Here is a 13386-nt window from a genome sequence, read left to right as displayed (position 1 = left end):
GGTAGGCCGGGAGTTTGGCCTAGTGGTTGAGTGCTTGCCTAGCATGCACGAAGACCTGGGTTCAATTCCTCGGTACCACATACATAGAAAAAAGCCAGAAGTGGTGCTGAGGCTCAAGTGGTAGAGCTCTAGCCTTGAGAAAGTCCAAGGACAGTGCTCAGGCCCTGAGCTCAAGCCCAGGTTATGGCGAGGTACTGGTGGCTCATCCCTATAATCCTAGCTACTGAGCAGGCTGAGATCTGAGGACCATGGTTCAAAGCCAGCCTGAACAGAAAAAGTTTGTGAGATTTTGATCACCAATAAACTACCCCCACCCTCCCCCCAAAAAGCTGGTGAAGTGGGACTGTGGCTCAAGTGGTAGAATACTAGCATTGAGGGGGAAAAAAAAACCCTCAGGATAGTGCCCAGGCCCTCAGTTCAAGTCCCAGGACCCAGCCTTCCACACAGTCTTCAACCCCTAAAAACGTTATATTTGGGAAACACTAGCTATAGAAAGGAAAATCCTTCAAGATTCCAAAAGACAGAAAGTGCATGCAACATGATTTATTGTGTACTATGCTAAGAAATTCAGAAAAAATGCTGGCCATTGAAATCATGAGAAACAAAATAAGCACTGGGCTTCAAACTGAGGGTGGAACTGGCCAGAATTGACCAGAGTGATCATTTTTTATGGAGAAAATGGTAACAGTAAAGTACGGCAATTTGTAAAGGAAAAATTCACAGAGAGAGGGAAGACCTGGATTCCAGGGTCTTGGGTGGGATCACTTTATTTTTCTTAGGCAAAGTCTGAAGATGACATCAGCACAGTGGCCTGGGAACCTGGTATCTAAGTGCTAAACAGCTTTCAGAAGCTAGTTTCCAGCCAGATGTGCTGGTGGCTCATGCCTGTAATCTTAGCTACTCAGGAGGCTGAAATCGGGGGAGAGCAGTTCAAAGCCAGTATGGGCAGCAAAGTCTATGAGACTTTTTTTTTTTTAATCTCTAATTAACCAGCCAAGAACTGGAAGTAGAACTCTGGCTCAAAGTGGTAGAGCACTAGTCTGGAGGAAAAAGAGCTCAGGGACAGCACCTAGGTCTTGACTTCAAGAACCGTAACTGATCTCCCCAACCCCCTCAAAAAGAAGCCATTTCCTCAGCTGCTTTCTTTCTAATCTTTCTAATGAGTTAAGACTTGTAAGATTTGATAGATGAATGAAGCATACTCCAAATCTCAACCTGTAGGCACCTATCCATTATGCACACAAGACTCAATTTAAATAAGACAGTATCAGAGCCCTGCCCAGCTCTGGTCTCTTCTTATTCTGGTTGTTTAGCCTTGCTCAGTTAGTCAAGAGACCATGATGCACAGCTGTCCCAGCCCAGGGACTTAATGCCACCAGACTGGGACACACAAGCAGCTTAGCCAGGGTGCAGTCACGAGCAGGGAGGGCAGCAGACTTCAGTGCTGAATACAAGAAAGACACAATATAGAGTTCCTTACGCCACCTGAAAGATGCCATCACTGCCCTGTGAAGGAGGGTGCTGTCTAGCAGATCCTACCTGGAACTCAGGGGAGCACAGTAACAGTGTACAAAGAGAGGAGAGCAAATTCCATCAAGGCTCATGACACCCCAAATAAAAGACAAATGTGCTTCCAGGAAAGGCTCCTGGCCCTTTTTTCTTTACATGTCAGGATGAATTCTTTTCTCCTTGCCACATTTAATTTAGGCATGCACAACTAAGCCAATGAATTTCAGGGTGGATTATGAGTCTGGCTACCACTGAACTGGAGATGTGTCCCCTCCTTTTTGCCCCTGCCCCCAAAATGCCCCCTGAAGCAACCTTCCATACTGATGTATTACAATGCAGATCAGTCAAAATGTGGTTCAAATGAAAAGCACTATATTATGGTGAAAATTGTATTACAATAATTCACAAAAGTTATTCCAAAAGGGGAAAAATAAATTATCTCGTATAAAATAATACATGATATTTGTGGCAGCCTGCCTGCTGCCTGCTATCTGCCCTTCGCCCAGGGGGGCAGATGTTGTCTGGAGGTGACCGTCCACCTGTAGGGGAGAGCGGCGTCTGTCCTCTAGGAGCTGGGTGTGGGAGATTAAATGAGTCTGGAGTTCTGGAGGAACTGGATGAGCACTTGGTAGACAAACTTGTACTGAGCGATGGTCTGGATCATGAACATCCTTTGTTCCCTGAGGAGTCTCAGCATCATGGGCACGTCCACCTTCTGCCAAAAAATAAGAAAAGGGCTCAAATCCTCCATCCAGGAAGCATTTCCCCAGTGCCCATGCCCGAGGACAAGAGGAGGGAAAGGACTCTGCCCCTCTGGATCTCATGAATTTATGAGTCTTTATCAGCAATGGGAAAACTGACAGCTGGATGTCCTAGGTGTGGTATTTTAAATAGATAAAGCTTAAGAGGCCAGGTCAATGTGACTGCAAGCAACTCAAACCATTCCGCATTGTCAATAAGGCAGCAGTGGCTCATGCCAGTCATCCTAGTTAATCAGGAGGCTGAGATCTGAGAACTGAGGTTTGAAGCAAATTTGGGCAAGGAAGTCTATGACTCGTATCTCCAATTAACTATCAAAAGCTGGAAGTGGGTATGTAGCTCAAGTGCTAGAGTGCCAGCCTTGAACTCAGGTCCTGAGTTCAAGTCTCAATATCAATGGGATTTAAGACATGCTGGGTCTTAAGTTTCCTCATCTGTAGAATAAGGATCACAAGCCTTCCCTCTAGTAGTACAGCCTCTACCAACTCATTCTCTCAGCAATAAATAATAAGCAGAATCTACCTAACAATCAAATGATGAGACACACGTAGGACATTTGGTGTCATGTTCAGCACACAATGAGTCCTTAATAAAAACAACTTGTTACTAAAACCAAAATCTATTCTTCTCCTTTGAAATTGGGGCTTCAATCGGACTAGCCAGGCTTGAAACAACATCAGAACAGACAGCCGGGAGTTTGGCCTAGTGGTTAAAGTGCTTGCCTAGCATGCATGAAGACCCGGGTTCGATTCCTCGGTACCACATACACAGAAAAAAGCCAGAAGTGGTGCTGAGGCTCAAGCGGTAGAGCTCTATCCTTGAGAAAGTCCAAGGACAGTGCTCAGGCCCTGAGCTCAAGCCCAGGACTGGCAAAACAAACAAACAAAAAACAAAAACAAAAAAACAACAACATCAGAACAGAGTAGAGGATTTTTTTTCCTCCTCGAACCATCTACCAATAGCAATTATGGGAAATGGGGCAGATAAGGCTGGCTATATTTATGCTGCAGGAAAGGAAGTAAAAAATATGAGTCATCTCGCTATCTTGGAATATCAATGGCAACAGTTCTTCTGGGACTATGTACCAACAAAAGAATGTTCTGGCATGCAGTTGGGCATTGAGGAAGAGTGCTATGTTTGGACGCACCATAGGGAATTTAGCCTAGGCCTTCACCAAGTCCACAGAATGCTCTGCTGGCTTCATCCCTCATGCCGCGCCATGCCGGCTTTGATATATGTCATTTGTGTCCCATCGGACCAAAACCATCTGGTAAGCAATGAGCTCTCATGTCAGTCCATGATGGATCTCCACACTGCTCAGACCAGAACCATCTCTCATGTCAGACAAAATGGACAAACCTGCTTCTTGAGGTTGAAAGGAGAGAGAAAAGGCCAGTCCACAGGGACAGCGAAGAAAGGTTTCTGGAGTGAGAAGATGACAAGGGTCTCCTCACCCCAGGAGCCTCATGAGTTCAGATCCTTGGGGATTAGGCACACAAATTCTAAACCATCTTATTGCATCTCTTAGCACTGAGTGGAATGATACTTAAGTCGTGAGGTGTTCAGTGTACAATATACTTGTAGATACTTCTAATAGTAACAGGTTATAGGAGAGCAATCCAATCCTATGTGAAACAAAGCAGTAAAAATAGAGAAGATGCTCAAATTTTTGCCAGGTGACTGACTGCAACAGATTCCAGGCCCTGAGTTCAAGCCCCAATAACAACTCTAAAGCAAATAGCCAGTCACTGTGGCGCATGCCTGTAATCCTAGCTCTTCAGGAGGCTGACATCTGTGGATCAAGGTTCAAAGCCAGCCTGGGCACTAAAGTCCACAAGACTTATCTCCAATTAACCATTAGGAAACTGGAAGTGGCATTGTGGCTCAAGGGGTAGGGTGATAACCTTGAGCTGAAGAGCTCAGGGATAGCACCCAGGCCCAGAGTTCAAGTCCCACAGTTAACAAAAAAAAAAAGGCAAATAAAAAAAACAACAAAAACCATATTGTCTAGAGTTGTGGGTGCTATATCATTGTGTAGTGCTAGGCGCATGCAGAGGTAGATCCCTAACCCTTTACAACCTCAAAGTGCCAATAGCTCCTGTCTATCATCCTAGTTACTCAGGAGGCTGAGATCTGAGGTTGGTGGTTTGAAGACAGCCTAGGCAGGAAAGTCTATGAGCTCCTATCTCCATTTAAGGACCATAAATTAATTAATTAATACATATATACATATAGCCAGCCAGAAGTAAAGCTGTGGCTCCTGAGAGAGAACTAGTCTGGAGTGAAAAAGCTCAGGGATAGGGGCCAGGAGTTTGGCCTAGTGGTAGAGTGCTTGCCTATATGCACAAAGGCCTGAGTTCAATTCCTTGACACCACATACATAGTAAAAGCCAGAAGTGGCTCAAGTGGTAGAGCTCAAGTCTTGAGAAAGCCCAAGGACAGTGCCCAGAACTGGCAAGAAAAAAAAAAGCTCAGGGATAGTGATCAGGCCCTGAGTTCAAACCCCAGAACTGGCATAACCAAAAGTAGAACTGACGACTGTTTAGGTATGGCAGCACAACTTCCAAATCTGACATCAGGAGGGAATGCTATACCCTAGGGACACGAGGTTACCGGCTGCTCTGCAGGGAAAAGGACTGGAGGACCCAGTACACACAAACACCAATGATGTCGACTTAGGCCAGAACAGAGCCAAGCCAGGCAAGACATGACAAAATAACTCACCATGGATAACTACCCACTGTAAGACCAGACTATGTGTTTCGAGAAATAAGTACCAACTATAGGAATGCATTCTGCATGCTTCCTTATTTCATTTCTTCTACATTACTATCTAGAGTTGCAGAAAGAGAAAGAGAGAGAGGCCCAAGATGGAGTGTTCAGCGAGAGAAAGCCACAGTGACTCACTTCATTATGCTCCAGGCAGTAGATCATCAGTTCAGAGAGAATGACCACACCGGTCCTCCCCACCCCAGCACTGCAGTGGACAACGATGGGAGGGTGTCGGGGTTTGCTTCCTTCCAACATGCTGTTGGTGTGTCTGCGGACTGACTGGATTTCTTCCAAGTAGGCTGCAGGATAAAATGCAAATCTTGTCACGTCACCAAAGCACTCCATGGCTCTGTATACAACTCGGGGGTGAGGGGAGAATAATAGATAGTGAATCCCTTTTTGTGCTTCAAAGTGATAAACGAATTCACAGTTCTTACAAGACACTCATTATTTGCCTGAGTATCTGGCTGTACTGCCCTGGATCCAGAAAAGACCAGCTGGGAGTCAATTAACTCCGTGGGGGAATTTGTTCTTTAAAATTAAATAGTTCTCTTAAAAAAAATTAAAATTCTGTTTTACCCTCTGCAAATCCCAAAGTCCCCCAAGCAGATGATTCTAGACATTACTTACAGCAATTCCTACTCCTAACAGGCTTGAGATGAGAACAACAGCTAAGTACCCTTGAAACGCCTGCCTGCCAGAGCCAATGCTTGGTGAGGAGAGAGCATCCATCTCGCCTCCCTCCTTCCCTCACTCACTGATGGAGTCAATGTTAATGCAGACTTGACTGCATTTCAGATTCTAAAATAGATCTTGTGGATTCTGTTTTACAGCACGGGTTCCATGGGGTTATGTGAGCAGACAAGCCAACTTCTAGAGGCAACATGCACGTGAGGTAGATGTTTCCAGTCTCCTTGCCATCACCAGCAAGTTGCCCAGCCCAGCAGGGCTGCACAAGGCTCTACCCACAAATCCAAGCGGGCACAAAAGAAAAATTATAGCAAGACAAACTTTAAGGTTTCTTTTTTCAGAATCACAGAAAATGGGAAAGAATGGAATCTTTACCTAGTCTAAAACGAAGACAATTAGCACTTTAGATTTTGGAATGCTTTAAGGGAGAAATAGGCTTAAAGATTTCCTTCCTTCCTCCCTCCCTTCTTCCCTCACTCCCTTTTTTGCCCTGTGCTTGTTATCTTGAGCCATGGCTCCAAACACTAAAGGTTCTTGGTAGTCAGAAAATCTCATCCTAACAATAAAAAGGACCATAGAGGGGAATCCTCCAGTGGTTGAAAAGAAAATAATTATACAGAACCATTCTCATAAATTAAAAGCATCTATTTTCATCTAAGTACTGGGGCTTTCCAACCATACCAAGTTACCAAATCATCTAAAGTACTTTTCCCAATAGACAAACTAGTACTACCACTTTTGTGTGATGAATAGTCTTCATTAGTAGTTGACTTTAGTTGTAGTCATTATAGCATGAGTACTAGTAACAGAAAATAAACCAGAACCAAACAAAAGAGAGACATCCTAGACTATACAGAGAGTAATTTCTACAAAGTACCAACATGAGCTGAACAGTAAGTATGGGATTGTCTTTGCAACTTTTCTGCAAGGGGGAAAAGACAACTAGCGACTGACTATTCTATCTGAGGAAACGTTCACAAAAAGGAGACACAGCTTTTCTTGAGCTACACTGAAGAAGAAAAATAAAGGAATGCTGGGTAACACACCATAAAACTTACAGTTTATCCATTGTTAGAAGGACCATGCACTGTGATCAAATACATTTGCAATACTACACAGCCACTATCATTATCCATTTCCAGGACTTCTTTATGGTCTTGACAGAAACTTTATGCCCATTAAATAGTAATTTTACATTTTCCCTTTCCCAGCCACTGGGAATATTTCTCCTAATTTTTGTCTATGGATTTGCTTATTCTCAGCATTTGTGCTTTTGTGTCTGGCTTATTTCACTTAGCATGATGTCTTCAAAGGTTCCCACTCCCCCCTCTCACTCCCTCCAGTTCTAGAGCTTAAAGGGCCTGCTCAAGGCTAGCGCTCTACCACCTAAGCCACAGCTCTACTTCTGGCTTTTTCTGAGTAGTTTATTGGTGATAAGAATTTCAGGAATTTTCCTGCCCAGGCTAGCTTTGAACCATGATCCTTCGGTCTCAGCTTCTTGAGTAGCTAAGATTACAGGCCTGAGTCATTGGCACCCAGTCTTACATTTTTTTTTTTTAATAAAAGGTGTGTGTGTGTGTGTGTGTATCTGTGTGGTAAAGCATAGACTGAACAACAAACACTTACACAAGAATCCCGGGACATCTTCTGGGCAGCCGTGATCTGGCCAGTCGGTATACTGCAAATGCCACACAGTCCTCTCTTGCCCGGACAAAAGATGCTTGACCTTCAAGCCTGTGGTTGCATAGCAGCCAGAATCTGTTCGGAACTTGGTGGTGACCTTGAATTTGCCATAAGTGGCTGAGCTGTGTTTTGACCCCAGTTTGGGCCAATATCTATGGCTTTTGGTCCGTCCGCCTTCCTGCAGCATACACAAAAGCAAAATTGGAAATGAGTCAGAGGAAACTTTGACCTTCTTTTTGTTTCCTCTTTTCTTTTCTTTTTTCCAGTCCTGGGGCTTGAACTCTAGGTCTGGGTACTGTCCCTGAGCTTCCTTTTGCTCAAGGCAAGTACTCTACCATTTGAGTCACAGCACCAATTCCAGCTTTAAAGTAGTTTATTGGAGGTAAGAGTCTTGAGGAGGGGCTGGGAGTTTGCCCTAGTGGTAGTGTGTTTGCCTACCATGCATGAAGCCCTAGGTTCGATTCCTTGGTTACCATATACACAGAAAAAGCCAGAAGTGGTGCTATGGCTCAAGTGATATAGCACTAGCATTGAGAAAGCTCAAGGACTGTGCTCAGGCCCCGAGTCTTCAAGCTCCAAGACTTGCAAAAAAAAAAAAAAATGGTGGGGGAGGGCATGGCTGGCTTCGAACCATGATCCTCAGATATCAACTTCCTGAGAAGCTAGAAGTACAGGCTACTGGTGTCCCATTGACCTTTTTAATCTTAAGTTATGAGCAAACCTCATTAAGAAATAATAAAACCTGATTTGTCTCTATGAGGACTGTCACAAGGAAGCATCTCTGCATTTTGGCAAAGACGAATAACAATATGATTTACAATGACAAGTATCACCAATAGAAACGTTAATGCAGAAAGAGAAATGTCTGCAGGATGTCTGAACTGTAACAAATAAGGTGAAGGTGATAGAGAAGAAGTGATAGAGAGGAAGGGATGGAGAGGGAGTGATAAAGGGGAAGCAATAGGAAAAGGGGCGACAGAGGAGAGAGGGTGATGGAGAGGAGGCAATGGGGAGGTGGTTGAGAGGAGGTGACAGAGAATGGACAATAATGGAGAGGGGGCACAGAGAGATGATATAGAGGGGGTGACAGAGAGGGGGTGGAAAGGTCTCATTTTCAAGGGTAGGCTGCTTCAATTTCACTAGATGGACAGCAGGAAGCTATGAGATTTGGGGGGGGTTTTGTATGACAGTTTTAGAGCCTAGGAGCAGTCTCTGAGCTTTGTTACTCAAGACTAACACTCTACCACTTGAGCCACAGTTCTACTTCCAGCTTTTTCTGGGGGGGGGCTCATTAAATGGACATAAGACATAATAAATGAATTAATAAATGGACATAAGAAGGCTTAAGCTGTCTTCGAACCATGATCCTTAGATCTCAGCCTCCTGATTATAGGCGTGAGCCACTGGTGCCTAGGTCACCCAAAGGTTTTAAGTAAGGGAGAAACAGACTACTGATCATTTTGGCCCTACTTTTTATTCTCTCAGCCTAGAGCCCTTCTGGTTACACCACAGTCACTAGTGGTACTGTCTCTATCAACTCCTGTCAGTCTCCTATTTCTTTCAACCTGACTGGTTTGTTTTAGTTCGAACTACGACAAAGCAGACAGCTGCTGAGAGAATCATCCTCTTTCCCTATTTATCATCTCTTCTAAGCCTATGTATTGTGATTGCGAACCGTTGAGTTCATCTAGCGTAGCTTATTTGTATGAAAGGTGAGCAAAACACAAGCAACATGTCATCTGTGAGCTCTGCACACAGTTTTGAAATCACTGGAATGGGGTGGGAAGGACGGAGGAGCTGATAGCAAAGGAAGAAATCCGACACAGGGACTGGGTGCAGAGAAGAAGGCACACAGGCTCCGGTAGCCCCAGTGGCACCCCAGAGGACTCCTACAGTAGGCAACAGAAGCTTGCCATGGGGCAGAAGGTTACTGATCACCTACCTCGTCTGGGTGCATCAGGTTTAACTGTAAAAGTAGATTCCCATGAGATCATTTCTGCTGAGATGGCTCATCACCTCTGGGTTTTCACAGATAAGCCCCGTATGTTTTGCAGATTTGTTGTGACATTCAGGTCTCAGCAGAAATGCTTCCCTGACAAAGGCCGTCACTGCCTCATCACTGACTTTCCTGGGACCTTGCTGTGTGTGCAGTGTGGTACTTGCTACGATCGATGTCTATTTTACCTGCTTACTTTGTACTGTCTCTTAGGATGCCAGTTCACATGGACAAAAATGGTACCTGTCTCATTCACCACATGCCCCTGATAGCATAGGTAACAAATGAGAGTCATTTAAACAAACCCCTTGCCCGATATGATCCAACAATGTGATGAATCTCGTTCAGAAAATTTAAGGGGAATTCATTCTTAGTTGGGAAAATCTGACACAAGGCTAGTCCAGAATGTACAAGTGGCTTTAAACATCCTGAGATTCCCTTCATCACTGTCTTCTCATAGACTGTTCCAGAAACAGTCCATAACAGTCAGCTGAGGAAATATACCTTTTGGAGGCCTAATTCCCTCCATTCCTGGCCTCTGAACAACATTTGACAAAGGGTTTTGCAATATCATGGATTTGATAAAAATGACCTAAAAAACATAAGCTACAACTTTATAAAGAGTCAAAAGAAGTGGCTAAAGCTCCAGTGGTTCATGCCTGTAATCCTAGCTACTCAGGAGGCTGAGATCTGATGATCAAGGTTCAAAGACAGCCCCAGCACAAAAGAGCCTGAGACTCTTATCTTCCAATTAACCTCTAGAAAATGGGAAGTGGGGCTTGGCTCGAGGGTAGGGAGGTAGCTTTGAGCTGAAGAGCTCAGGGACAGCACCCAGGCTCAGGGGTAGGGCAGTACCCTTGCATTAAAGAGTTCAGGATCAGTGCCCTGGCCGAGTTCAAGCTCCATGACCCACAAAAACAAAAATTGAGCCAGAGACAAAAGAGGAAGCACATGATTCTTCCCCAAAGAAGCAAGCTCCAAGCCCATGAGACCAGGGGCCAATGCATGCCAGTTTGTATAACATCATACACAACTCTCCGGCTACAATAGGAAAACTGTGTTTGGCTTGGCAAAGGAAAAAGAAAAGATACATTTTTTTTTCTTTCTCTCTAAAGAACAGAGCCCTTTCCAGGAACAACAGCTTTTGGTCTCTTTCCAGCTGATAAGCAGGATGGCATGCAGAGCTGGTTGTGCCCCAGGTTGAGAATGTGTGTCCTCATACTCACAGCAGCCTGAGCTCAGATTCTACTAGAAAGATGGTTGCTTTGTTTGGCTGGTTGAACTCAAGTTTGGTGATTTTTAGTTTTATGTGGCTTTGTTTCATTGTTGTGTAGGGTAATGTAAAGAGGGAAGAGCCAAATGCAAATGAGAAGAGAAAGTACCACAACAATAAATTATCTCTGGAGGAAAATAAAAATATCTATGAGGAAGGAAGAAAAGAGGTGTTTGCCAAAAGGAAAAGATTTGCAAGGAAACAGAGCTTCAGGAAGCAGGAAAGGTCAGCAAAGTCACTGGCACCAGGCCTATCCTCTAGCCACTCCTTCCCAGGGCAAAGGAGCAGGAGTGGGAGCAGTGGGGAGGGGGGAGGGGGGAGTTCCTCTTACCTCTTCTGCAGTGACCATAGCAATCACATTCACTCCTTGCTCCCACACCATCTGCCAGAAGTCGTGGCATGTATGTGGCAAGGGCCCCTGAGTTGCAATGTAGTGCCATTCTGCCCCACCAACCACCACCTGCAGGCCAAGCACAGCATTAACAAATGAATCACAAGACCACAACAGCCACCTAGCCATCTATTTGTTGTATCAGTTCATATTTTTAGGGTCAAATGAGTAATTCCAGTGATCAAAAACCATAAATCATTAGTGACCTGAAAATAACCTCTATAGCCATGCAAAGCTACCAACATAGATTTAGCTGATCTTTTTTATTAGCTAGAACTCATGTGCAGATTTAAAAAATATAAATATGTATATACAGGTGCATGTTTAAATTTACACACAACAAGATATGTTTCTATAATTTCATCAGATTCATCACACTATTAGTTGTGACTCTCCATGTGCAGTGTACTCTGATATTTGGCATTCTTTACTCCAGTGAACATCATTAAAACATAAATACAGCTGGGTGCTGGTGGTTCATGCCAATAGTCCTAGCCACTCAGGAGACTGAGATCTGAGGATTATGGTTACAGGAACAGCCCAGGCAGGAAAATCTGTGCGACTCATATCTACAGAAGTGGAGCTGTGGCTCAAGTAGCAGAGCACTAGCCTTGAGCAAAAAAACCCAAAAAAACAAAAAACCACAACCCAGTACAGTACCCAGGCCCTGAGTTCAAGCCCCAAGTCTGGCACATACATACAACACAAAAGTAATATATAACCTACAAAAGCGATTATGACTTTTCAATTAGTTTCCTACTACCTCTGCACTGTGAGCCATAGTTCGAAAAGCAGTTCTCTGTGGCATCCAATTTTTCTTAAAAGAGACCAAAACTGTCTCCTATAGAAAGACATCTTTCTTGGCGTGATTATTCTCCTGCCAACATTTTGTGGTGTAGGAAGCCATGGCTGCTCTGTGGCGCCATAGCAACAGCCTATCATATTTTATGTTAGCCTCACCTTGTGTCTCCAACTGAACTACAGTCATGAGATGATCTGAGGCGGTGCAGCTGCTTGTGAAAGAATAACACTAGATCTATAAATACATGCTACATAGAGTCTGGAATAAGAAGCTATTGGCTGGTGGTATAGTTCAGGTGCCTACAAAGTGCCAAGGCTCCGAGTTCAAGCTCTGGTATCATCAAAAAACAAAAGCAAAAGCTGTGCCTAAAGTAGCAAAGGTGGTTATATGGTGCAATAGTGGCTTTGGAGGAATTCTTTCTGTTCCTCTTTCCTTCCAGCCTTGATTTTGAAAAGATAACCTACTTACATATCCACACAGTGCACACCTCTAACGAGTTCCAGACGCATTGACGTGATCACTGTTTCAAGCTTTTCCCCCTCATTTGTTTCATGAAATGATATACTAACTTGATAAATAACTTGAAACAAAAACAAGGTCAGTTATTGTCTCGTCACAAGACATGTTTAGGTCAAAGCTGGCAGACAAAACCCATTTTCCAAGTCCTGGTGGGAGATAACATTCCTATGTTCATAGGCTAGGAGTTTAGTTTGTCTGTGGAGTTGTGATTTTAAACATTCGTGTCTCTGGCACCCAACATATAGGAGCCATAAATACTTCCAGAGAATGTTGCTGCCTGGAGCTATTCAGCGTTCTCCAAGTATTGACAGGAGAGTATTAAAAACTGCATTAGAAACACAACAACCAGTGCTGCCGGGGTGAATTTCACAGATGTGATTCCACTTCTGGAGCAAATAAATCTCTGTATTGTGTTAACGGCTGCTTGGAACCCAAGGGAGAAAACATTGACAAAATACACAACTCTATTCCAAAATCATGAGGACAAGTTCTTGCAAGCTCCATGGGTCTATTAAATGTACTCATGTCTAGCTCAGTCCACGAGATAAAATGTGGGTCTTGGAGAATGTTGAAAGAGGGAGGGCAGCTCGGGTAACAATACCCAATGGGCAGCACGTATGGAGAGTGACAGCTGCTCCCTGAGCCGTTGGAAAGTGGCGGAGATTTGGCCCGGGGACAGGGACAAAAGAATATTGCTCTGTAAGATTTTCACAGACGCTCTATCAAGAAGCAGCTGTGTCATTTGCATCTCTGAGGATATTATTCTGTTCATTATTTTATACCCTAAACTACCACCGTCATCCGTCTGCTCAAGTGTTTCCTGAGGTTTATATTTTATTGTTGGAGTTCTTATTTCTGAAAATAAGAATAAAAATAGCAATATAGTACACGTCCATTCCTCTCCTTATACTTCATTTTTGCAATAGTCGAGACTCATACCCATAATCCTCTTGGCTTTCTGAGATGCACATATATATGTGTGTGTGTGTATA

General features: G+C 43.9%; 1 protein-coding gene across 1 annotated transcript in view; it reads right to left on the bottom strand.

The window, feature by feature from the left end:
- Positions 1 to 2060: 2060 nt before the first annotated feature.
- The window catches only part of LOC150058398 (tyrosine-protein phosphatase non-receptor type 14-like), a 146308-nt gene continuing 134982 nt past the window's right edge, over positions 2061 to 13386 (bottom strand). The window contains exons 16-19 of the mRNA XM_090341202.1: positions 11014 to 11142; positions 7357 to 7591; positions 5176 to 5339; positions 2061 to 2224 (exon numbers count right to left, since the gene is read on the bottom strand). Coding sequence (XP_090197328.1) covers positions 2096 to 2224; positions 5176 to 5339; positions 7357 to 7591; positions 11014 to 11142 — 657 coding nt within the window. The 3' untranslated portion in view covers positions 2061 to 2095. The remainder of the gene's footprint in view (positions 2225 to 5175; positions 5340 to 7356; positions 7592 to 11013; positions 11143 to 13386) is intronic.

This window comes from Megascapheus bottae, chromosome 10 (assembly GCF_031878675.1).
Source record: "Megascapheus bottae isolate mThoBot1 chromosome 10, mThoBot2.hap1, whole genome shotgun sequence".
NCBI lineage: Eukaryota > Metazoa > Chordata > Mammalia > Rodentia > Geomyidae > Megascapheus > Megascapheus bottae.
Note: the sequence above shows the minus strand (reverse complement) of the source record. Positions and strands in the feature narration are given on the sequence as shown.